At 37.1% G+C, this 24,668-nt stretch overlaps 4 protein-coding genes, 1 non-coding gene and 1 pseudogene across 6 annotated transcripts; 3 read left to right on the forward strand and 3 right to left on the reverse strand.

Moving 5' to 3' along the window:
* Positions 1–190: 190 nt before the first annotated feature.
* LOC149042151 (histone H3-like) lies at positions 191–1,204 on the reverse strand (annotated as a pseudogene).
* A 2,210-nt stretch (positions 1,205–3,414) lies between these two features.
* Positions 3,415–5,169, forward strand: LOC113678795 (uncharacterized). The gene is made up of 4 exons (XM_089212203.1): positions 3,415–3,706; positions 3,946–4,006; positions 4,114–4,217; positions 4,452–5,169. Exons 1-4 carry the CDS (start codon positions 3,515–3,517, stop codon positions 4,602–4,604), a joined length of 510 nt encoding a protein of 169 aa, XP_089068329.1. The 5' UTR covers positions 3,415–3,514; the 3' UTR covers positions 4,605–5,169.
* On the forward strand, positions 4,282–4,353 carry Trnam-cau (transfer RNA methionine (anticodon CAU)). Its single transcript has one exon. It is a non-coding gene; the product is annotated as a tRNA-Met (tRNA).
* Positions 5,170–6,115: 946 nt separating the features above from the next.
* LOC113678790 (E2F-associated phosphoprotein) lies at positions 6,116–10,890 on the reverse strand. Its single transcript, XM_027195697.2, has 5 exons — positions 10,743–10,890; positions 9,179–9,315; positions 8,274–8,564; positions 7,004–7,184; positions 6,116–6,449 (listed from the first exon to the last, which is right to left on the reverse strand). The coding sequence occupies exons 1-5, from the start codon at positions 10,829–10,831 to the stop codon at positions 6,158–6,160; spliced, it is 990 nt and encodes a 329-aa protein (XP_027051498.2). The 5' UTR covers positions 10,832–10,890; the 3' UTR covers positions 6,116–6,157.
* A 155-nt stretch (positions 10,891–11,045) lies between these two features.
* Positions 11,046–20,059, forward strand: LOC113678789 (tubulin--tyrosine ligase-like protein 12). 2 transcript variants are annotated; one of them, XM_089212199.1, is made up of 4 exons: positions 11,046–12,014; positions 13,495–14,464; positions 15,198–15,808; positions 16,286–16,416. In XM_089212199.1, the coding sequence occupies exons 1-3, from the start codon at positions 11,046–11,048 to the stop codon at positions 15,767–15,769; spliced, it is 2,511 nt and encodes an 836-aa protein (XP_089068325.1). In that variant the 3' UTR covers positions 15,770–15,808; positions 16,286–16,416. The 2 variants fall into 2 exon arrangements, with proteins under 2 accessions (XP_089068325.1, XP_027051497.2); XM_027195696.2 differs by having other exon boundaries at positions 15,198–20,059.
* A 1,559-nt stretch (positions 20,060–21,618) lies between these two features.
* Positions 21,619–24,641, reverse strand: LOC113678791 (uncharacterized). Its single transcript, XM_027195698.2, has one exon. The coding sequence runs from the start codon at positions 24,633–24,635 to the stop codon at positions 22,572–22,574; it is 2,064 nt and encodes a 687-aa protein (XP_027051499.2). The 5' UTR covers positions 24,636–24,641; the 3' UTR covers positions 21,619–22,571.
* Positions 24,642–24,668: the final 27 nt, after the last annotated feature.

Here is a 24,668-nt window from a genome sequence, read left to right on the forward strand (position 1 = left end):
AATGGCGACAACAAGACAAATTCAAAATATTTACAGGTATGGAAAAAGTTTTTCGGTAGATACGTTTGTGGAAACCATTTTCTAGTAGAACTTTAATATCGATTTATCGACACACAGAAAATGAAAAACCAGTCATAACAGCTTCGAGACAAAATAATCATACTTCTGCATTTTAAAGTGAAGTTCTCGATCAAACTTTTTTCCCACGGATCCGTAGCACCAGCTGCATATCTCGAGGCATAATAGTAACCCTACGGGCATGGAGAGCACATAGGTTCATATCATCAAACAAACTAAGATGTATGACTCGGCCGCTTCTTGGAGCGCTAGCAAAGCTGTAGGTTGAAACCGCAAATATGGGGCAAAATTGTGCGAAATCTCACGGACAAGGCGTTGGAAGGAGATTTTCCCTATCAACAAATTCGTATTTCTTTGGAATTTTCTGATTTCTTTCAACGCTAGGGCTCCTGGACGGTACCTCAATCTTTTCTTTACGGGACGAGTGGTGATCAGGAGGGGTGTAATTTTCACAGGAGATATCGGAAATGTCGCGATTTCTTCATCCTCTGCTCCTTCGCGATTGAAAGGTAGGGTCTGATTTGGAAAAAATCGTTGATTTCCCACTCTGCAACCGCAGATCGTTTGTTTTATTCTAACCATGTCTTCAAAACACGTCCAAGACTTTTGATGTCTGCGTCTTTCCACCTATTTAGACAAAAAACAGAGGAGAAAATTATTATTGCTCAAAGCAAATGGAGGGTAGGAGTATAATAAGTGAACTTTACAGATAATTTTGCGGTACCTCAAATCAGTTCATTGTTAGTAGCAGTCATTTTTAGTAGTAGTAACAGGGGGAGTTTGTTAATAGCGTTAACCTCAAAACTCCATTTTCGTATTTATTCGTATCATTTTTAGATACACCATTTTCAAAAACGTTGCAATTTTAAAATGTGTACCAAATATATAAACCTTTGCTTTTCCCAACAAAAACGACTGTATAAATTTGAATAAATATGTATGTGTGCATGTAAAAAAGTTGGCAGTAGTATTTTGTGTCGTCAGGCAAATCACTCCTTTCAGCCCACAAAGAGGTTTTCAGTCCCTAGAGCGCGAAGAAACGTCTGAATAAAGTAAAGCCTTAAATTAGCTTAAAAAATACAGAAGTATTAATTAGTCTTTTAACTCCAACCTTAACAAGACCCATTAACGGTTACGAACTAATCATAAACTGTACTTACGAAGTTCACGCCAGATACTTTGTTGCCAATATTTAATGAAAATATTTCAGGAAGTTAGCTTCGATTATAACTTAGCCAGGTCTTCAGTCTTGGCAAACAACTTTGCGACGGGCGGCGGCAACGCGCAAAATGGCGGGAAAATATATTAAAGTTCACACGGCAACCAGGTGGACAATTAGACATGGTTTGAAAATATGCCCCAAAGTTCGAAAAGGTTTTTGAACAACTTTAACGTTGTGGCGGTTTGCTTCCTGACGTCTATTTACAACTCGTCAGAAAAAAAGGCCGCTAATTAGTGGTCATATAAAGGACCTCTTGTTGCAGCGTTTAGATCACCCCTGATGAAGGCACTAGACAGGGGTGTCGAAACGTTGGGTCTATGAATTGTAACTTCTTCGGTTACATTCATTAAATCTGTAAACCAGAGTAGCATCAAACCATGTCTGATTGTCCACCTGGTTGCCGTGTGAACGTTAATATATTTTATTTGCGAGAAAAGTATGGTCAAACTGTTGTTACAAGGGTCAACCGGCTCGCGAACATCAGAGTCCGCATTGCTAAGTATCGCTGTCATTTGTATCTCAATCACCGTTGTAAAGAAAACTATGTGCTTCCATCGAGTTTGAGATTTCGGCCTCCTTTACGGAGTGCTAAAGGATACAAGCTCATAGTCCGTACTGGGTTTTCTTTTCTTAAGCTACGAATAGATGAATGTCACAGTTCCATACTACGTTTGCGTACGTTATCCTCTCGTTCACTCAGTGAACTCTCTACTTTGATTAACAACTCCGAAACTTCCTGGGCCGAGGAGTTCTGCAGTTCGAAAGAACTGCAGACGTTTACCAAACAGAGAGAGAAACACGACAGAAAATTCCGTCATTTGCTCAGTAAGAGGTCTCCTGTTAATTCAGGCTCATCTCTGAAAGATACTGATGGGTCATGAACCTTTCCTCCAAGGAGTTATCTGCGCTCGATTAAGCGCAATTTTTCATTAAAAAACGCCGATTTTTTGAAGGTTTGAATAAAGACTTAAAAAAATTCAACTTCTTGAAAACAAAGCAAAAAGTCCCAAAAGTAATCTATTGTTTGCGCCATTGTTTTCTTCTAACAAAGGACTGTATGCATGATGAAGTATGGGGCTGTGCGGAAACTTTGCCTTTGAATTCAGTAGAGCCGTCGATCCAATTCACCCTTGAGTGTGAAAAGGATAGACACTTGCCCTTTCTTGATTTAAACGTGTCCAGAGGGGTCTAGCGTAATCTAGAGACAAGTGTTTACCGTAAACCTACCCACACCGGCAAATACCTCGCTTTCAATTCTCACCACCCTATTTGCTATAAAAAGTCTGTAGCCAAAACTTTACTTAGGCCGGGGCTGACTGTCTACCATCTTCACTCGATTCGAAGGCTGAGGAGAGGAAATATGTTTCTAATGTCCTAAGGGCAGATGGCTATACAAAAACCTTTATATATACCTGTCAAAAACCAGTTACAACTAGTAACGCTCTTGATGAAAGGGAACCAGTGACTAGTTTTGCTGTTATTCCTTACATTCAGGGTGTCACGGAACCCATCAAGCGAATTTGAATAGCCACAACGCGAAAGTTCCTCAAAAACCTTTCCGGACTTTGGGGTATATTTTCGCCAAACCTAAGGATCTCGTCACGAAAGAACAACGAACCGACGCCATTTATTCTATTCCTTGCAATAACTGTGATAACGAATACATCGGACAGGCCAAACGTCAGTTTGGTACACGTTTAAAAGAGCATCAAAAAGTGGTTTTCTTTTGCAAAAAGGAAAATTCAGCTTTAGCGGAGCACACATGCCTAACTAACCCTACAATTGGGTGGGATAATTCTAAAATTATCACCACTAATCGATGTTACCACCAGCGCCTTTGTTTGGAGGCTTGGCATATTACTCCGCCCACGCTCCTTAAAATAGTGACGATGGCGGTTTGCTTCCTGACGCCTATTTACACCTCGTCAGAAAAAAAAGGCCGCTAATTAGTGATCATATAAAAGGACTTCTTGTTGCAGCGTTTAGATCACCCCTGATGAAGGCACTAGACAGGAGTGTCGAAACGTTGGGTCTATGTTGGGTCTATGAATCGTAACTTCTTCGGTTACATTCATTAAATCTGTAAACCAGAGTGGCATCAAACCATGTCTGGCGGGAAAATGATTTATCATCACTTCCGGTCACGTGACAAGTTGCTAAGTGCTCCGTAGATCTGTCACGCACGAGTAAAACTTTCTGGTTCTCTGCGACAAAATGGAGCAAATTTTTCTTGTTCAGCTCCTGTTTTTATCGAGCCTTATTATTTCTTTAGCGGCGGTAGATATCAACCTTAAGAACGATGATTTAATCCACTCGCCGTTCTCTGAGGAATTGGGAAACGACGCGAGTCTGGATGGGCCAAAAGTTTTTACGAAGGAAGAGCTGTCGGAATACGACGGAAAGAATGTAAGTAATATTCTATACTTTTAAGTCGGTTAATTTGGATGCATTTGATCTCCACGATCTCCTAGTTATTTACCTGTTGTCATCTTCAAAGGTGTACAGTGTAGAGGTTATTGGAATCCCTAAAAAGATTACGTGACATATCTAATCTCAATTTGGACTGCCAACGACGAGTGACATGATCTATGCCATGTTCAATTTTCTATTGTTCAATTTTGCTTCGTCATCTTTTTCGCTTCCAGCCTGATCTTCCCATCTACGTAGCGATCAAAGGGATTGTATTCGATGTCTCAGAATCGAAAAGTAAGACTTGGATTGTATTTTCTTACTGTTTGTCATCTTTCCATTTGCCACTTGTCAGTTGATGAGTAGAGATGCCGCAATTGTATTTCTTTCTCCTCTGTGAGTAGAAGCTTATGGACCCGGAGGATCCTACAACAAGTTCACTGGCAAGGATGCATCAAGAGCTGTAGCCAAATGGTCTATGGCAGAAGAAGATCTCAATGATAATTTGGTGAGGCCGGCATGACGTCATACGTACCTATATTAAATTTAATATTTCCCATGATAATAGAGTGAGCAGAGTGGCGCAGAGGAAGCGTGCTGGGCCCATAACCCAGAGGTCCGAGGATCAAAACCTCGCTCTGCTAGAATATTTTTTCTTTTCCAATCTTCTCCATTTTTTTTTTAATTCTTTTTTTTTAACCTTTATTTTTCGCATTTCTTTATTTTTATTTTTATCATCCAGGAGGATCTATCGGAAGCTGAACTCAACCGCCTAGATACAGTCTTCAAGAAGCTGTACTTGGAAAAGTATCCCAAGGTTGGTTATGTCGAGGGACACGAGCCTAACCATGAAGACAACCTCACTATAAGAAAGAATAAAAACATAGAACTTTGAGTGGTAAATGTCCAATTTTAATAGGATAAGAAATCCGTTGGAGAAGTTTTGCTTTAAGAGTGATCGCACAGATACACCGAACAAGTCGGTTCGTAACGCCCTAGATAGCATTTGATCACAGTTAAGAGGCAAGTCATTCCTAATTCAAGATCGATGCCTCAATTTGTAGGTTGTTTGAAAACTTCTCATTCAAGCTTATGTGTGAAGGTAAATGCTTTTTCCAGAAGCCTGTGTCAACCTGTAAAGACAAAGCTTCTTCATCTTATTTCGTCTCCATTTACTTACATTGTAAGGAAAGAAGATTTGCGGTGAAAACTCGCAAAGTCTTGCATTTTTTTTTTCGTTTTCTCGAAATCGAATGAGTAGAATTTAAAAAAGATACATGCAAAAACTGGTTAAGATAGGATTAATTGCAGTGTATTTCTAGGTGTGAAGTATTTTTTTTTAAGGATGCGTGTGTTAAGATAGGATTAATTGCAGTGTATTTCTAAGGGTGTGAAGTATTTTTTTTAAGGATGCGTGTTTCCAAGAAAGTAAAATTAAAAATAAAAGCAAGGACAAAGAACACTGACATCTTTAATCTATTTGTTGATTACTGCCGTATTGATGACTGCACCATCGACAATTTTTTAAATCTCTTTACATGCCTCAGTGACAAACTTCTGTGCCTCGTGTGCCACTTTCTTGTTCTTACCACATTTTTTAAGTCATCTGTGATCTATTGCTGACACAGACACATAGAAACATGGACTATACCAATGAATGGAAGTTGACTCTAGGAATAAACTAGTTATCTTAGGACACCTTCAGCTTGATGATCGTCTTGAAAAGCTCTATTAAGAAAATGATTCTACAGAATTTGGCGGTGTTTTTATTCACAAGCCGACCAGTTCATCAGAGTAAAACCTTACTTTCATTTGTTTATTAGCTCAAATTTGTTTCTGAGTAAACCACAACCAATAATGCCTAAGAAGAAAATTAATAATTAATTATCATGGCTTGCAAGAACATTGGAAAAATGATAAACCTCATCACTATCGTACAACAGTTTGGTCGTGGCAATTTACATAGCCACCTTAATTAGATCTTGCCCAGAAATAGCACTTGATGCAGCTTATCAAAAAAAATGCAGACTTCTCACCAGTTTTCAACACTTAACCTTTGTTTCCCATACTTAACCACTTAAACTCTGATGAATGACCAAGAAAACTTCTCCTGGCTTGCAATATCAATGCAATATCACCACAAGCAGACAAGAAAGTGAGAATGAAGAAAAATATCAATTAGGGGATTATTAGTTGATTTGCTACCACATTCTCTGTACTGATATTGTGACAATTGTATGCAGAAAGTGAGGAGAATTACTAATGAAATCTTAGGGGGAAAAGGGTTTAAAATAACTGAAGATTCTGTACAACCCTCCTATCCAACAAACATTTCAGTCAAAAGGCATCTTTCTCAACCACATAAGATAACTTCATTTTGCCTTGGAGTAAACAACAACCACCAAGTCCTGGTCACAAAACAAATAATTTATTATGATCTATCTTTAATTAAGCATGGCTTGCCAAAACATTGAAAAAGTGATAAACCTCATCACCATCATACACAGCTATTTCTGTGTTGCATTCTGTACAAGCCACAGGGTGATAACATTCTGACAAGGAACTGTCAGCTGAGGTTGCACTGTCTTTAGTGAGTTGAACAAGTTTTCCCTTCTGAGCCTTCTTTCGCTTCTTCCCCGGCTTTTGTTGTTGAGAAGGTTCATATCTTAGAATTTCATCTTTAACAACTTTACAGTTCATAACAAACATAGCTCTGTATTGGTTTTTGTACATGTCATGTCTACAAGGAAGAAAAGATACCAAAACATAAGTCTTTCTCTAAACCTGCTCTTTGTAAAAGCAACTGGAAGATTCCCTAATTTTAGGGACAATACTACGAAAGTTCTCCAAAGTTACTGAATTTTTTTAAAAAAATGTCTACTTTGCTAGTACAATTCATATTTGTTTGTTTTTTTTTTAACATGCACCAGAAATGAAAAAAAACATCTTTTTAACAATGAAACCAACAAAGTGATGATGCAAAGGTTGCTCTTTGAAAATAGAGTGCAATTTACCTGTCCAAAATGAAGAAATTCAGAACCATACTTCAAAATTTTGATGCAGTTACTTACTTTTCTATTCTCCAATAAAACAGAATTTTCATCAACTTAAGAGGTTCAGTGCAGTTTGTAAGACAAGTCTCTCTGATAATAGTGTACAAGTTATTGTTACTGCATTACAGGAAAATAAATATGTGCAATTTACCAGACTCAAAACCCATTTCAAAAATTTTGCAACTTGCACACTAAGAATGGATAAATTGTCCTTCATGCAACTGAAAATTCTGCCACTTACCTCTGACAGTCAATGCATAGTGTTGTCATACATGCTGGACAAGACAGTATAGCATCACTTGAAGGAACTTTTTCCACATTCTGTTTGGACTTTTTAGTTTTCTTTTTACTTGCTGAAGATTCCTCTTGGTTTTCCTCTTGGTTTTCCTCTGTACTTCTGACTGTGTTTATTCTTTGCTGTACTAAAATTCAAGTTGTTGAAAGGAAATGTTTCATGGTTATACATCATGGTATCCAAGTGGTTCCTTCTTTTAACAGAAGTGTAAGTCTTGAAAAGTCCTCATAAAATGTTTGCCAGGAGTCTATATACAATACATACCCATGGCAAGTACTATCAATGTGATTCTACCACAGTAGTAAGGTCTGCATTATGTAATGCAGTAGCAGGAGAAGAGTAGTGAGTAACCCTTTCACTCCCAAGATCTCATTAGTGACTATTTTTACTGTTTGCCATGGATCTCTTATAAAGTTAGTGCTGAGAATTTGGTGCTAAGTAAAATAATTACTCCTTAACCCTTTAACTCCCAAGATCTCATTAGAAATTCTCCTCACTGTCTGCCATACAATTCATATAATGTTAGTTTGGAGAATCTGGAATTAGATCAACCAATAATCCCCTAATTGATATTTTTCTTTTTCTCATTACTTGTATGCTTGATATTGTACTGATAGTGTAAGGAGAAATTCTTTCTAGATCACTAGTGGGACTCAAAGGGTTAATTGATATCTTCTTGATTCTCATCACCCATTTGCTTAATATAGTACTAATATTGTAAAGAGAAATTCCTACTTGGTCATTCATGGGAGTGAAAAGGGTAACAGGAGGATTTACTACATCGGGTGAATATGGGCTCTGCTACTAAATTTGACAAGAAAAAATGGCTTCACAAGCCATCAAAATTTAGAGGGATAATTCTTTGTAATAGTAGGAATTCATTGATCTCTGATATCAAATGTATATCATGGAAAAGAGGGAGGAGGACTTAAAGGTTGCTGGTTAAATAGAGAATTTAAGGTACAATTTGTACCAGCAAGCTGTCAAGTAGTTTATTATAAAATAACCCCTTACACCCTAACATCAGTATGCAATTTCCCCATACTGTTCTCTACAAATTGCCTATGTTACTTATGAGAAGAATTTATCTCACAGTTAAAAGTTTCTTGGGTTCATGATTATTTCCTTTATTGAAAATGAAGTTGACTTGATATCTGGCATGGGATACTGCTATGTTAACAATTCGTCAAAATTAAGATGTTTTTAGTTATCATACTTCTCTGTCTGTGGTCCTGTCTTTGTCTAATCACCCATTGTTCATCTTCATCATCCATGTCTGGATCATACAACAATTCATCATTGGTTAACATTTTCCTCCTTTCCCTGGATTTTGAAGGCTGTCCACCAACTCGGTGTTCATCATCTGAACCTGAACTGAAGTAGTCTTCAGCATACATGGTATTGTTGTCTTCAGCAGCATCACCATCTTGAGTGTTGTTACTGCTTGAAGTTGCATCATTTACACTTTTCCCTGCAGTAATGTTAGCATTCTGATTACCTTGATCCTCTGAAAAGGAAAACATCATTTAAGATAATATTACTTTTTAACAACTGTAGTACATTAAAAAAAAATTCACTGTTGATATTAAAGACATCACAAGTCAAGACTGCAACAATAAATCAACAACAAAGTTTTCCAGTCAAAGGAAGTATGTCTTCATTGTGATTTGTATCATTCCTTGAAAATTTAAGTCAATCAAATACACCATTTTCAGACTGTGTGATCTTCTGCCACCATATACCCTTGATTTTTTTTCTTTTTGTTTGTTGTTATTATTTTTCTCCTCTTGAGGTGTTGCCCTCTCTGGCAAAGGACAGTTGCTATTTTCAAAATGAAGCTATCCCCTGATGTTTTACAAAACTACTCATAATACATGTGAAGTGACAATAGAATTTTCCACAAAAGCAATAAAGGAATTAAAAAGATAAATGTGTAACCTCTCCATATCCCTACATTTTTCAGCAAAAAGGTAATGAGAACATTCAAACTTGTCAGGCAGAAGTTGTTAATTTGATCTAACACCAGATTCTCCTATATAATTCATAAAGAAGTGTGTTGTAGCTGATAGAGAGAGTAAACAATTAGATCTTGGGAGTTAAAGGGTTAAATAAACTGTTTACCATGATCTCCTGTATAACTTTTTATCACACTTTCCAGCTCAAGATCCATTTCCTTCTCAAACTCATCCTCACTGCTGCTTCCTGTTTCTTGCTTTTGATCTTGTAATAATCCCTCTGTGACAAACTCGTCATCAGAGCTGACAGCAAAGAAAAAAAAAACTTCATTCAAAAAGTGATTAGGGTTGTCTTTAAATCAGAGGAGCTGTTTTTGAATTGTGATCAAAGGCAGAAAAGAAATATTTTTTAGCTGATTCTAACATTTATGTCTGGCTAAAAAATATGTCTCAGAATGCTAGAAATATGTCTAAGAAGTTTCAAATTTCAATATTTTTTCTGGGCAAACAGATACGTGCCCCCAGACTCCTCAGAAGGCCCGTTGCTTTGTGATATGCCATATTTACTAGGCAAGCTATGCAAGCATAATTCAGTTCAGCCACCAACTCTCCTCAAATCATACATCCATTACATTTTCTTATAATCCTAATCGATAAGATTTAGTTCAAGTACTAAACGCTTGCCACAAATAGCAAAATACTGGCGACGAGATGATTAGCCAGAATGTGACCCTTTGAGAATAACAACTCAAAAGGCTGCTTGATCCGAATGCAAGGAGGGCATTCATAACTGGTTCTTCACAGTCAGAAAATGTAATGTCTTTGCTGGCTTATATTTCTCAGGACTAAGGGTAAAGATGATTGAATGTAATAGTGTGAAACAAACAAAAAAAAAAGGAAGAATTTTGCATTGAAACAAAAGAGGGCTGAGAGCAGGTGACAGGCATTCAGGAAATTTCTAGATCACATGCTAAACCACACACTGACAGAGATATTACAACTGCAATTCAGAAATAAATTCTCCATACAGATTAAGAGTATGGATAAAATATCTCTCAAAACAAATTATATGCACTGCTGCACTAACTGCAGCTGAAAGCTTCCTTTTAATTTAATTTTGTAGTCAAATCTTCTGTGTAAATTTTCTCTTTTGGTGCAAACTTTTCTTTCCTGCTTAACGATTTACATCAGCAGAAACTGTCAAAAATGATTGACAAAGGTTCTGTATCCATTTTCATTATTTCAGCTATTGTAAAGCTGCCGGTTTAATCTCTTCCTTTTAAAGATGAAAAAAATGCAACTCGCAAAAATAACCACAGAAGCTGAAGGCGCATCAAAATTTTGTGTCAGAGAAAGTGTTAGCTACCAAGAAACGGATAAATTTTAAACCAAACGACAGATGGATAAGCCATGTAAATCCTTGTCATTCCTTCTTAACCAGGAAATCGTCACTAAGGGTCGCATGGCGTTTCATTTTACGTCATTCGCACATTTTTTGGAAACAAAATGCGACTGTATACAACCATTTTTACAGAGCAGAATCCAGACGGTGACAATACCGGCATATTTCCTGAGCATTGACGCACGTCTGTGTTAAAATTTGTAAGTTTTTGGCCGAAACACACGGAAACCAGGCGATCGCGTAAAGACTGTCTCTATTACATGTATCCCGAAAAGCATTTCATCGAAGTCCGAAGGAGTATTTGCAAAGCTGAGATTAACTGAAGTACCTCTCGTTTCCGCCATCGTCTGAGCTGCTATAACCTCCAATATTGTAAGGATCTTCTTCATCCAACATAATTTTCTTGGGAAAATTCATGATTTTCTTCGCCTGAGCGGAGGTTACTCGTCACATTTAATATCTCGTCTTCGATCTCGACACAGTGGAGACTGGGGCGAACACGTACTTGATCTATATCAGTTTTCTCGTACTACTTATCAATAGAAATCTTCATTTACAGGTACTGAGAATCTATTATTGATCGGTCCTGTTAAATAAACGACCTCGAAGTAATTGTTGGGAGGGTGCGAAAATGGCGTCGATTTCTGCGAAGACCACGTGCATTGGCTGGGAAGATTTCCTTGCTCTTCATCGACCACAACTACTCTCAATCGGTTTACCGGAACACTTATGGGAAAGACTTTACAAAAAGCTAGCGCCTATTCCAAGTTGCGACGCCACAGAGGCATTTGAGCTGCACAAAGACGAACAATTTGTCTCTTTGGGTCGTTGGTCTCTGCACGCCAGACGGGCTTTGCAAAAACTTGGCGACGTGTTTCTCATCGAGCATGCTTGGTCCAGCGATGGCAGTGCGGCTGCGAAGAAATCTTTGGAAAAATCTCCGGAACTTTTGACAAGGGTGAAGGAAATGCTTGGGCACAAAGAAAACAACCCTGACGACGAGGCGACCGGGGAAGCTCTATTAGACAGCTCTCTGGTTCTGTCGCAAATCGGTGGAATTAACGAAGAAAAAGCTAAAGAAGCGCTTGAGGCTACCGACGGTGATCTAATTGAAGCTTTGTGTCAAATCACGGACGATTCTTATGAAACTAAAAAATCGTCGAAATCTAACAGGTCAAAAATTATGACCTTCGAGGAATTCAAAACTGGCTTTCTTCACGGCGTTGGAATGGAGAAAGCAAAATTACTTTCGGAGGAATACATTGAAAAGATGTATTCCCGATACAAAAGGGAGAAAGAGGAGTACCCTGAGTCGATGGGCTTTGGTTATGGCACGACCTCTTCGTACAGTTGGTCGGAGGAAGAAGAGGGCGCTATGACCGTGCTAGTGTCTATTCCAGTAACGGTAAAAAAGCGGGATGTTGTGAGCAAATTGACTACGAAGCGGTGGACTCTTGGCCTGAAAGGATCTGCCCCTATCATCGATGGCGAGTTTTATGGCAACGTCTGCCCGGATGAGTCTTTTTGGACATTTGATTCACCTGGAGTTTTGGTCATGACGCTTCAAAAACCAGAGAACGAAGAATCGGAGTTGTGGCCAGTAAGTTTTCTCGATTTGATCTTGAGTAAATAGCGTATTTTCTCTCGAAGCAAGCGTGACAAAATCGTCGTTCTAAAATTCTTAGGGTGACACTCGCTTCGATCGTGTCAAAGATGTAAGGTATTTATTAACTAATTACAATGAAATCCGTAAAGTCGTACAAATTTGATGGAGTACACTTTACCTATTACGGCCAATATTAACGCAAACAGAAAATTTACTGTTTTCGTTCTAAGTGGCTTTGCCATCAAGAGTCAAGTGCGTAAACGTATTCTTTATAATCGATCCAATATTTGCATTTTTCAATAAAGTTTGTTACATCATTCTGAACATTTTTCTGGGAAGTTTGGTTCGCTTTTCAATTGTTAGGCGATTTTGAAGTGACCGTATTTCAGTCGTATTCTGTCATTTTGAATCTTTTGTATTTGAGAGATACCGAGTGACAAGTTTAGGTTGCCGAATTATAATTGCTCTTTGAATACTTTTGTAGAAATTCCACCCGTGCACTCATATCAATACAAACATCTTAAAATACAGTTAAATAAATATCTCAGTGTGTACTCAGGAGATTTTTTTCCCGTCACAATCGGAGCCACACCTGTAGTTGGCAATTTTCGGTGTGTACAGATGCTGACAATCTAATTAAAAATGTCTCTTTGAGAAGCCTCCGGCGAAAGTAACAAAATCTGCTTCATAGGGAAGCTAATGAAAGATCTTGCTACCTGTAGTGGTTGAGTGATCATGTTACAGCATAGAATTTGATATATTGCCAACCCTCCACATTCCATTTGCGTGGAACTGTGATAAAAGCCACTGTTGTGGCCATTTTGGAATAAATTTGGCTGAGAAATGAGAACGGTTAATGTGTTTTGCTGAAAACACCCTACAGCATATTTTATTGTGAAGTGAAAGTCCATTTATTAAAGAGACAAAAGCCCAAAAGCAATAAAGAAGGATTTTTGCTTTTTTTTTTTCTCTAAATCATTCAACTGTGGCAAGTGACAATTCAATGATAGGGTATAACTTAAACTTGAAATTTGTTTTAATCATTTAGATCCAGACATCTGATCGGTAGCTGTCTTCTCTGTCTCTTACTTCTATGTATTTCTTTGTACAGAATTATGTTAGGGTTTTATCTGTGTTTTAACAGTGTTTGGAGAATATATTGGTTAATCTCGTCTCGAATAGGAAATATTGATAATGTTGATATACGTGTGCTTAAAAGGTTTCATGTCACTGAAGTTATTAATTACTTCTCAAAGAGAAAATGGAGAAGACAATGGCAATACTCCTGTGCTTTGAAGGTTTCGGTTGAAAAAAAAAAAATCTTGAGAATGAAGTTGCAAAACAAGTGCTCTCAAGGTTTCACTAAACTAGACTAATTTAACCAACAGAATTATCTGCTTAATCTTGTATGCTCAGTATTTCTCCTTTCAAAACTTTTGCCCTAAACTTGTTGGGTTTCTCTTCCCAATTTCAGGTTTTGATCAAAGGAGAAAAACATTTAACAGAAAAAGAGATTTCTGATCAAGCAAGAGAGAAGGATCAAAGAAGTGACTTTGAACTAAGCAGTGTCTTAAACAATATGTGGTATTACAACCAGACCTATCAGGTAGTGACGCCAGAGGGTGATAAACGCAAACCTGTTTGGTACATCATGGATAAATTTGGATCTGCTATTGTTCATAACACTCAACCTAATGTTAAATGTTCACCTTTTGCTTTTTCTGCAACTGGAGTCTTCTACTCCCTTCTTTGGCCTATTAGGGATTTAGACAAAGGAGAAACGTGTACTAGGAATTTTTGTCCTGCCCTGAGTGAAACAGAGACAAATCTGCAAAGAGAAGGACGACTTTTGGCTTTCAGTCCTTCCTTGCCTGAGAGTGTTCCAACAGCGTTTGTGGTTGAACTTTCAAAGTTTCCACTAGCAGCCAAAGAAAACAATATTGTGATCAATGTAAGCTCTTTAGAAACACCTGCAACAAGTCAGAACTGTCTTCAATTGAAGGGCAAAAAACTGAATCTGAAATTCTTTATGGAGACAAATGGAAAGGAGAAGAGGCCAGTTCTGAGAGATTTAGGCTGTACCCTTGTAGAATCTATGTCAGAAGCTGAAGCGGTTTGGGTTGAGAAATGGAATACTTTGGGCAAGAAGGTTGGCTCTGAGGCAAGAGTTAACCGACTTGCTGGAGAAGAACACCTACTTCATCGCCAACTGCTTTCTAAGCAAGTTCAACAGGTTTGGGGCAATGTACCTTGGTTCCCAGTTTCTTATGACCTGTCACAGCAGTTGCCAGCTTTGTGTGCTGATCACTACACCCATGGCATAGCCAGTTACTGGATTTTAAGAGCAGCAGATCCAAGCACTCTCAGTATACCACCCATTGTGACCAGTGATCTACGCAGAGTCATCAGGTGTACAGAGATGGGACAGTTGGTAGCTTCTCCATGTAAGTACTCACATGTTTTCAAATATCTGTCATTATTTCATGAACAAGCACAAACTCTACCATCTATTTTATCTTATTTACACTGTGATGAACCTAACAATGGCCAAGCTTCTCACTGTTTCTGTGGCTCAGTGGTAGAGCAAGGAAGGAAGAAATTTTTTCTTGGTCCCAGGACTGTTGCAAAATGAATAAAGTCATCTTTCTTATGGTCTCCCAATTCATCCAACAGCGTTTTAATTTATCAAGCGTTGGATGTTGTCCTTGAGTAGCATAGTGTTATAAAGTCAGACGTGTAAATCAAGTGAGGCCTGGTATGCAATGATAATTTAGTTTTCCGAGCTTTTGTGGATCTATGGCATCATGATGCTGGCCTCACTTGATTTACATGTCTAAGTGTTTTAATTGTCATTAGCTTAAAGTGTAATCAGGTTTCTCCAGAGGAAAGTCTCTTGCTTAGGAACACAACACAGAGACTCAACCCAACTTGAACACAAACTGCAGTGACTGCTGCAGAATCCAGTTTGCTGTAATCACTAACACAACATTTTTGTTATCCTTTGTTTATTTTTTTAATCTTAATATAAATTAAAAACTTAAATAGTTTCTTAATCACTGGTTGTGAAACAGTGTTTGCCCCAGTCAGATCTATATAATCATTTCTCATGAGTAATATTCTATCAACAGTAATGGGCTTGATTGTGTCAATAGTTGTTTATTTTTTTTTCCATTTCAGATTGCTTTGAGACAGTTTTTTACAAGAAGAGGCGTTTCTGTCTCCAGTATTCAGTCACAGTGAAATCATTGATACCTCTGCAACTCTTGATACACAACACACCTCATGTTGAGGTGGCTGAGAAAGAGCATAACCCAAATGTTTTTTTTGATGAGTTTGAATCTTCAGATCTTGTATGTAGTAGCACTGAGCCAAAGAAGAATGGGACATTAAACCTCAAAGTGACTCATGAGGAGTTCTTAAAACACTTAGGCTCTAATTACTTGACAAAAAAGCAGATCACTTGGGATGCAATCCAGTCTGTGATTCACGAGAGCATTGCAAAGCTGTTTTATGCTGTGGCACCAAGTCTTTCAGCCTTTCAAGGACGCAGTGGAAGAGAACTCTGTGCTGTGTACGGTGTAGATGTACTACTGAAAGACACTTTTGAGCCTCTGATCATTGGCATCGATCCTACGCCAAAGTTTGATAGCCAAAAATGTTTTGCCGATGTACTGTTCACGGCATATGGACAGAATGGGGAGTGTTCAGAGAGTTCAAACATCAGCCAGATTTCAGTGAGAGAAGGCTGAAGTTTTTTTCCAGAGATGCAGTTTTTCAAAGTTTTTAAGGTATCGACCCATGTAATTATGATCTTGATTAGTGTGTATGTGTAAGTAAATAACAGCAGTAAATGATCAAGAATTATGTACATAGTATCTTAGATGTTGTACACAGGCAAGGATTTTTTTTGTTTTACATTTAGGAAAAGTATTTTGCTGTAGTATAGACTTCTCATGAATGATGTAATTTAGATATGATCTGTCTTAAGAGACTTAGATAAGTAATGCCATGATTACACAGTGATGAAGCTGAAGGAAACAACCTGATTTGATAGTGTGATTTTTTGGTGAAAAAAATTATAAGAAAGATGTTCATCTAGACAATTACTTACAATGTTGGTAGATAACTTTTGCATGAGTAACCCTTTATCTTTATAAAAGTGAAACTTGCCATTGATAAGTCATCACAGAAGTATGAAAATTTCTTATCCACTGCAATGATTTTTCAGTTGTAAAATAGTTTTTAGTTTTCTGGTTTAATTTTAGAACAGTTTGCATCAATGTTATCATCTGATGGAGAGCTACTACATAGGAGATAAATTGCTGAGATCATTCTTGTACAAGTTGCAGGTATGAATGATGCACTATACCATTCCTAGACAGCTGTTTGAACTTTTCTCTGGAAATTCCATCTTGGAAATCTCTAACATCCCAATGTGGATCAAAATCTGCAGATAACCTCAGTTCTTTTTAAGTTAGGTACTATACAAAATATGAAACTCACATCGGAACAGATTCACCAGCTAATTCATGTATATGGACATTCAAGTCATCAAAAAGCTTGATACAGCATTTTAACTGCATTTTATCCATGAAGCTCTCACACCAAATACCATACTTACCAGTTGCTACTTTTAACCCTCTACACACCAACATCAGTATCCATATTTTCTTTACTCTTCCCTGTACAAGTCTTTTGCTACTGACATGTCTGTTATTTTCATTATCTTCACCCTTTAACCTGTTAACTCCCATGAGTGATCAAGAATCGTGTCCCATGAGACAGAATTCTCCTAATAATATTAATACAATATCAAATAGACGAGTGATGAGAATAAAGAAAAATATCAATGAGGGGATTACTAGTTGATTCAATACCAAATTCTCCAAACTAACAGACAGTAAGGAGAATGGCTGATGAGATCTTGGGAGTTAAAGGGTTACCTCCTATAAGTGACCAAGACAAAATTTCTCCTTTCAATACCAATACAATATCGACCAGATAAGTGATGAGAAGAAGGAAAAATATCAATTTGGGGATAACTAGTTGATCTATTACTTAATTATCTGAACTAACATTAAAAGAATTCTATCGTTGACAGTAAGGAGAACTACAAGTTTGATCTGGGCGTCTAAGGGTTAGTGAATGACTTAGCAGTATTGCTGTAAGGAGAAATTACATGCTGGTCCTCCGTAAGGTTTAAAGGATTAATACCCTTGATTTGTAAGCTTAAGTTATTCCAGAAAAAAAGAGATCAAGCGTATTTGTGGGCCCTTCCCTTAGTAATTTTTGGAAAGTTTAACCTTTTCACTCCCAAGATGTCATGAATAAGTCTCCTTATTGTCTGTCATAGAGTTTGCATGACGTTAACTTGGAGAATTTGGTATTGGATTAACTGATAATCCCCTAAAAAAATTTTTTCTTTATTCTCACCACTTATCTGCTTGATATTGTGTTGATACTGTTAGGAGAAATTCTATTTTGGTCACTCATGGCAATTAAAGGGTTAAGGCCAGTCCAGTTCTTTTTCTTCATATACATTTGAATTGAAATTTTTAAATACTAGGTTGCTTTCAATTGTTACATATTCTCTTGTAAAAAATTTTTTGCCTTAAAAAGATTAATGCCCATTCATAATTCATTCATGTTGTAGGATATATTTACATTGTGTGATTACTCATTATTGCACACCAATTAAAATGGTTGGTGCCATGTATAGGGTAATCGTCTAATTTATGATTCAATATATTTGGTATATTTACTATGCATTTTTCACCCACACTTCAGCATCAAGGCGTACATACAGTAATTTTATAATATATGTTTGAAAGAAGAACTTTATTTTATGTTGAGTGCATATTTACAAAGGTGTGATACAAATTGATGAGATTGTTAGGCTGTTATTGCAATTGAAAAATTTAGTCCCAATAGTAATCTGATTTGTTAGAAAGTTTGGTGTAAAATGTGATGAGCTTTGTTATGTTGAGCCGGTGACCATCTCAATTTTTTTTATGATTTCAAAGACCTCTTGATTAAAAGTGTGCTTGGATGTACAGTAATTGTGTGGCGTTATTGCAAGAGTTAATTTTGTGCGCAATGAAAACAGAGTAACAAAATTGGAGGTTAATGTCCATAAGAGCATGGTTGTTATTGATTTGAGTTCTTTTGCTGTCTTTTCATTCCTCTTTGTTGTGGCAAATTAAGCAGTCTTCCTGCCTCATTACATCATTACAAGCAGTGTTTCTCAGATGGGATTATTTCAGAATGCTAACAACTGACAAGTGTATCCCTTACAGAAATTGAATGGAATGTTACACAAAGCATGAGATGTATTTGGGAAGGGGGTTGTGGGGGGCAGGATGTCAGAAGAGCAAGCAAAACAAACAAAAACACATGCTAGCTTGTTTCTTGTGTTCTTTGGCACCCCTGTTTTCAAATTGAACACCTGCAAAAGAAAGAATTTCTGTAAAAGATAAAAGGCTGCTTGTAGATTTGGCATTTGCCATCCAAGAGGTAATCCCTCCCCAGTTTGATTGGAAAAGTGTTGCTTGGTCTTTGCAGTTAATGTATATTAATGTCTTAGATTCTTTCTGCCCAGATGAACCTAAGTTAGCCTTAAAAGTAATATTTAAGTGAATTACTCTTTGTTACTCAGAGTGCATTTGTAAGAACTGTAATTTTTAAGTTCTGTTTGTGAGGGAAAATTGATTAAGTTGTAATCATTTTCCCAAGGAGATGCAACTGTTATTGCCTCTCCACAATGTGAGGTAGCAATTCATTTTTGTTTTGGTAGTAGGCTTAAAATTAAATGTTTAGAACTAAGGTGGTGTGGTTTAATAGTAGCACCCACAATTAATCTAATTTGTAATTTGTGGGGTGTTAAAATGTGTTGAATTGTTGAATTGGCCTTCATTGGAGCTGCTACTGAAAAGTTCATTTTAATTTGAAATAATACATTTTTAGTAGAGTCTTCAGCGGATGTTGGAGGAATGTTTTTTGGACTTTTTTGAGAATCTAAGCATTTTGTGACAAGGGCTTTCATGTCCTAAATTCCTTTGTCATGTAAGACAGGAAGGAATCTATTATCTGAAATCACCTTGAAAGTATTGGTGTGCATACCAAGTATCATTATGAAAAGAACCATATTTAGAAGTGTCAAAATCATCTTTGCTGTCCCTGGTTATTTTCATAGATGACCATTTGGCAGGAACAGTTTAAAAATGTACTGCAGATTTCACGATAAATAGTGATACATGAATGATAGGAAAGCTTTTTAATGTATTGGTAGCAGTTCCATGAAGGGTATTAGTATTAAAACTGGTCAGATGTCTCCCCTTTATTTAAATTTGAATCTGTTAGCCATCGCCATAATTTAATTTAGGACAACTTTTGAAGAAGCCAGTACACAAATTTTGTCTTAGGGCCAGGTTGCACTTGAGTGAATTCAAATATTTTCCAATTTTTCACAAACCAAAAATTAGCATAATTTTCACTCTTTCCAAAGTTTGGCAGCAATTGTGTCAAACTAATATCCTTTGACCAAAACTTTACTGATTGATTCATATGTCCATCACAAAGTCATCTCTTTCTAGAAAGAGATTCAAACAGGGGGTCACCCTTTTCACTTAGCAAACAAAGAAAGCTCTAGTGCAACCTGGGCCTTATTTAACACTTTTTAATAAGGCACTATTTGAAATAGCAAAACTCAAGAGAACTGAGCTTTTATTTGATATGTGTTCATTTGCTTTTGTCTTTCTCAGTGATATTGAATTTCAAAATTTAATATGGTCAATGGTGATGCAACAGATTGAATATTTAAATAATCTGGTCAATAACTGACTTACATGGGTGTGTTAGACCTAGTTGTACTGTATCAGCTAATTGTTACAAATAATTAAATGTAATATATTATATAACCAGTTGATTGTTCTGCTAAACTTAGCAGTTTTAGGTGTGGTAATTGCTACCTTCACGTCCTTACCACTTGTACTACTCTGACGGTTGGCATGTGAATAAAAATACTGATGTATTTGTCAATGTCACATTTGACTGAGTATTTATATGTAGAGAATATTACTCGGACATGGGTGGAATACAAATTTTATATTTGAGTTTTGATGATGTTGCTCACAAGTGGGATAAGCAAACAAATGGCAGATATTATTGACACTTGAAAATAAAGTCTTATCCATTAACCCTTTTACTCCAAAGATCTGATTCTTAATTCTCCCTTTAGCTGCAGCACTTTTCCCAGTTACTTAATTATGAGAATTCGGTGTTAAATCTAGATAACATCTTCTACCTGATAAGTGCAAGTATTCTTATTACCAGTTTGCTGGATAATGTATGGAAATCTTTTAGGGAGAATTTATATGGTAATCATGGCATGATAGGCTACATATTAACCCATGTCATGGTAGTTCAACGTGTGAACAAAGTCCTTGAAGTTATCTGAATTTTTTTTGCTAATTAAGCATTTTACATTAACCGAATTCAGCTGTGATGTTTGAGTAAAAATAAAAAATGCTAAGTCGATGTGCTGCCTCTTCACACGTGGAAGAGTTAAGAATTATGTCCACTGAAGGGGATGAAGATATCAAGCTTCACTAGACCTCTACAGTTTGATGGTCGACATGTACAATAATGTCATGCAGCTATCAGCTTCCCATCAGCAATATGCTGCAACAGTCATTAGCAAGCTCTTGTTCATTACTTGATGCAGTGATAATTTCTTGGTTTGGATTTCAATAGATTTGTATGATAATTTGCTCGCATTAGTAGTCTGTCAACTAACAATGGAAAATCAACCTTTCAAATTATCTTCCTTTGCCCCACCTTTAGTCCCTACCAGTCGACTAATTCTTTAGTTCTGCACAAGCCAGAATCACCAAATACCAAAAGGCTCCTCCCATCTTAAATCTGTCACCCACTCATTAAAAAGGCTTTGCCAGAGCTCAGCCTAGGTACACAAACTTAGCCAAGTTTCAGTTCATTTTAGACAATTGGCACAGGAGACACGTCTCCATCAAAATGTAGTGGACTCATATCACTTAAAGCAGGCATTAAGAGGTCCTCTGATTAGCTTGATGTGTGAAATAAAAACTATTTCTATCAACCCTTTCAACCTTCAGAAATGATGAGTAGGTAAATTCTCAATTCAGTTTTCAAACAAGCATAAGTGATTAAGTCAAAAGAGTAAAGAAAACTGTCATCAAGAGGACAATGGAAAGCAATTTAACTCTTGTATTCTCAGGACTGGTCAATAAAGCTTCACAAAAATTGGTTAATTACCTAGGAGAATTTATCTAGCTTTCATTTCTTATCAAAGCCATATCTTGGCAAGGTCCTATCATGGTAACCCTCCAGTTGTCTCAAATGCAGGTAAGTTTGTCTGGTGTCATTTTAACTTACTTTTTGTTCAATTTTTGTTCAATTTTAAAAAAGTCATATTTCTGAATAATTCTCCTAGACAATGGTTGGAAATTCTTGTCATAGGTTGCCACTTTACAGAAAGACCAAGGCATTTAAAGTGCAAGAAAACCTTGAGATTGGAATTGTGAACTTTTTTGGACAAATAACAGACCAACATGACAACATATGGCACTCAATTTTCCTCAAACGAAGAAGTAGAAGTGTAATTTTTTTTTTCTATAGTTTTTTATACAACTTTCATAAACTACTCTTAGGCTGGTACATTACAAAAAAACTGATGATCAGACAAGTAGTTTGAGGAGGAAATGACTTACATCAAATGTTCAGGGCCCACTCGTTTGAAGGTTGATTGGTGCTAACCCAAATAATAAATAAAAATAAATAACTTTTAAATCTGGGCCCCGTTGTTCAAAGGCCAAACAGCACTAACATGGGGTTAAATTTTAATCCAGTCTCTTATTCCTTTGTTCAAAAGCCTTTCATTGTGATCATTTCTCTTTTCTTTTTAAAGCATCCAATTATCAGATTGTAAACAGAAAGAATTATAGTAAATTTTCTTTACGATCTGAAATCAGATTACACACTAACCCTAGGTTACTTTAATCCAACTTTGAACAACCCAGCTCTGCCTTTAAAATGATAAACTCCACAAAATACACAATGTCAAGAAAATTTCAAACTTTGCAAAACTTTGTTAAAGCAATTTTAAAAACCTAAGACTCCCATTAGAGACTTCCTGTTACATTATCAGTACTTTGTCAAGCAAACAGATCTCAAGAAGAGTTCACACATAAAACATTATTGACATCATCTTCTCTCTAGATCTAGAGAAACTCAAGTGCTTCAATACATGTTGATTGACATCTTAATGCAACTCAAATGATCCAAAAAATCCAAAAAGTTTGCAGAAAATGTTCTGTTTAGGGTGTGTAAATCAGTACAATGCATCTTTGCCAAAAATAAAACTGGATCAACTGGGTACAATTACAACACATTTTTAACACATCAGTGCTACTATAACAATACTACTGTCAGTTTTATCTTCTCTGATTGTGAAAAACATTCCCTGCATGAGTCTGTAGAGTCGCCTAAAAGACCCTTACTGCAACCAAACAATTTTTATTCCATAATCACGTCAACTCTGGATGAAACTTTTTTGCACCCAGATACAGAAAAAAACTGGTGGCTTTCTGGGAAATAATCCATCTGGTTAGCAATTTCTGTAATAAAGGGCTCTTTTACATCATACCCTTTCTTGACAAGTTCTCGTCTGATACATTGCTTTACATGTGTTCTCTCCAAAGGCAGGAATGGAACAAGGTAATCAATAACTTCCGATTTCAGCAGGTCTGCAAACCAGATATTTGGTATCCTCTTTGCAATGTCATGAAAAATGACTTCCAGTTCACTTAGTGTGAGAGATTCTCTCAGTTTTCCATCAAGGATATGCCTTAATACATGCTGATTAATAGTCTCACCACCCGAATTAGACAGGAAAATGAAGACCATATTCTGATGACCACTTTCTATTTTCTTGCCTTGGTAATCTAAAAGAACAGCTTTGATTGTATCCATCATGCCAATGTGAATTTTGTCCATTTCATCAAATATAAACAAACCTCCCTTCCGACAATGTGAGACATTTCCTCTGATCCACTTGAACAACTGTTGATTGTACATTTCTACTTCTGATTCATGGGGAAAGTGAAGTGGAATGATGAACTTGTGCACAAATGGGCTATTGGTTTTGCGCTTGAAAAAATGTTCTGTGATGATATTGCTAACAAAGTTCTTCCCAATTCCAGTCCATCCATGAAATGCTAATACAAGTGGCTTCCTAATGTTTTTGGAGTTGAAGTGATTCTTGAGTGCTGCAGTGACAATTTTCTGAGCAATATGTTGACCAAACAATTCAGACTTGAGTGCTGACCCAATTCCAGAAATGTTGTTGGTGAACTCACTATCCAGACAAAAACCATGAGGGTTAGCGTGCAGATATACTGAGAGTAACAGTGCACATAAAAAGAAAACCATACTCATCTTTACAAATCCCTGCAAGGAATGGCTCTTTCTCTGAGGAGCTGGATCAGATAAAAGTGACTCTTCTGAAGATTCCTTGTCACTTTTTAATTGGCATTTTGTGCCAGAATCACTATCTTCATCATCACTAAAGGAGAATACTTGCTTCTTCATGGACACTTTTTCAGAGACAGGCGGATAGCTATGATGACTTGTATTTTGCACACATACATCTCCAGCTTTCTCAGCAAAGCCATCATGTTCTGAATTCCTGTTTGTATTACTTGCTTCACCATCAGACAGCTCATCATTGACTGTTAGATCAATGAATTCCATCACTTTTGGTGCAAATGTTGGAAAGAGTTCATTGCTACTTTGGGTAGCAACTGGAGTATTTGTTCTTTTACATCTTTCCCACCAATCATGGTCAAATTCCTCCTTTGGGATGCCTTTCTCATCAGCACAACTAAATAGTTTCACAGAATGAGTCCTTAAATTAAGTGACATCTCTGCTGAGCTGTCAACTAAAGGCGATTTTGTTTGCGAGTCCAATTCCAAATTCAAGACCCGGCCCAAACTGGTGTAACTAGCCTTACCGGTTTGACTGGCTCTACCAGTCACCTCATGTCTATCAAACAGTCCATTAAAGGGTGTACTAAACGTCGGGCAAGACATTTGTTTGGAGAGAGGGCTAAATAAGCGTTTCTTCGAAGGACTTTTGTTTGCTTCCTTCGCTTCTCGAATATATTTTGCGGCAATATTTCCTGTCAAATCCATATCTTTTAGACCAATGGCGCGTGAACGCTTTCCGATCACAAGTGAATTCGATCGGCGAACATATTCGCCCGCCCATTCTGTCCGTTCCCTTCCCTCTTGGTGACCTTTGTTTCCTCGAGATTGTAAAACAAGACTTTTCGAGGTTGAAGGGTTTGAGAATGAAGAATTTTCAGCCCACGGAAGAGGCGAATCGAATGAACTTAACCCAGAGCTGCAGTCAGAACTAATGGAGGTCATATTTGATTCGTAGTTCTCTTCATCGGAATCGAAGCACGGGTCTGGCTCGCTTTCTTGACTTCGTGGGCTCCATTCTTCACTCTTTTTTCCTCGATACTGTGAACAATTAGTGGGGGAAAAGCTTACATTGAAAGGAGATCTCTCAGACATTTTGAAGTTCAAACCGAGACTGAGAGTACCGAA

The sequence above is a fragment of the Pocillopora damicornis genome, chromosome 7, assembly GCF_964200805.1.
Source record: "Pocillopora damicornis chromosome 7, jaPocDami1.2, whole genome shotgun sequence".
NCBI classification, from domain to species: Eukaryota; Metazoa; Cnidaria; class Anthozoa; order Scleractinia; family Pocilloporidae; genus Pocillopora; species Pocillopora damicornis.

What these genes read in the sequence shown, in the direction of transcription:
- LOC113678795 (XM_089212203.1), top strand. Translation starts at nt 3,515, where the DNA reads ATGGAGCAAATTTTTCTTGTTCAGCTCCTGTTTTTATCGAGCCTTATT. An exon ending in CGGAATACGACGGAAAGAAT is followed by an intron (nt 3,707 to 3,945) that starts GTAAGTAATATT and finishes TTTCGCTTCCAG; the next exon opens with CCTGATCTTCCCATCTACGT. An exon ending in CGATGTCTCAGAATCGAAAA is followed by an intron (nt 4,007 to 4,113) that starts GTAAGACTTGGA and finishes CTCTGTGAGTAG; the next exon opens with AAGCTTATGGACCCGGAGGA.
- LOC113678790 (XM_027195697.2), bottom strand. Translation starts at nt 10,831, where the DNA reads ATGAATTTTCCCAAGAAAATTATGTTGGATGAAGAAGATCCTTACAAT. An exon ending in GACGATGGCGGAAACGAGAG is followed by an intron (nt 9,316 to 10,742) that starts GTACTTCAGTTA and finishes CTTTGCTGTCAG; the next exon opens with CTCTGATGACGAGTTTGTCA. An exon ending in ACAGGACCACAGACAGAGAA is followed by an intron (nt 7,185 to 8,273) that starts GTATGATAACTA and finishes CTTGAATTTTAG; the next exon opens with TACAGCAAAGAATAAACACA.
- LOC113678789 (XM_027195696.2), top strand. Translation starts at nt 11,046, where the DNA reads ATGGCGTCGATTTCTGCGAAGACCACGTGCATTGGCTGGGAAGATTTC. An exon ending in AAGAATCGGAGTTGTGGCCA is followed by an intron (nt 12,015 to 13,494) that starts GTAAGTTTTCTC and finishes TCCCAATTTCAG; the next exon opens with GTTTTGATCAAAGGAGAAAA. An exon ending in ACAGTTGGTAGCTTCTCCAT is followed by an intron (nt 14,465 to 15,197) that starts GTAAGTACTCAC and finishes TTTCCATTTCAG; the next exon opens with ATTGCTTTGAGACAGTTTTT.
- LOC113678791 (XM_027195698.2), bottom strand. Translation starts at nt 24,635, where the DNA reads ATGTCTGAGAGATCTCCTTTCAATGTAAGCTTTTCCCCCACTAATTGT.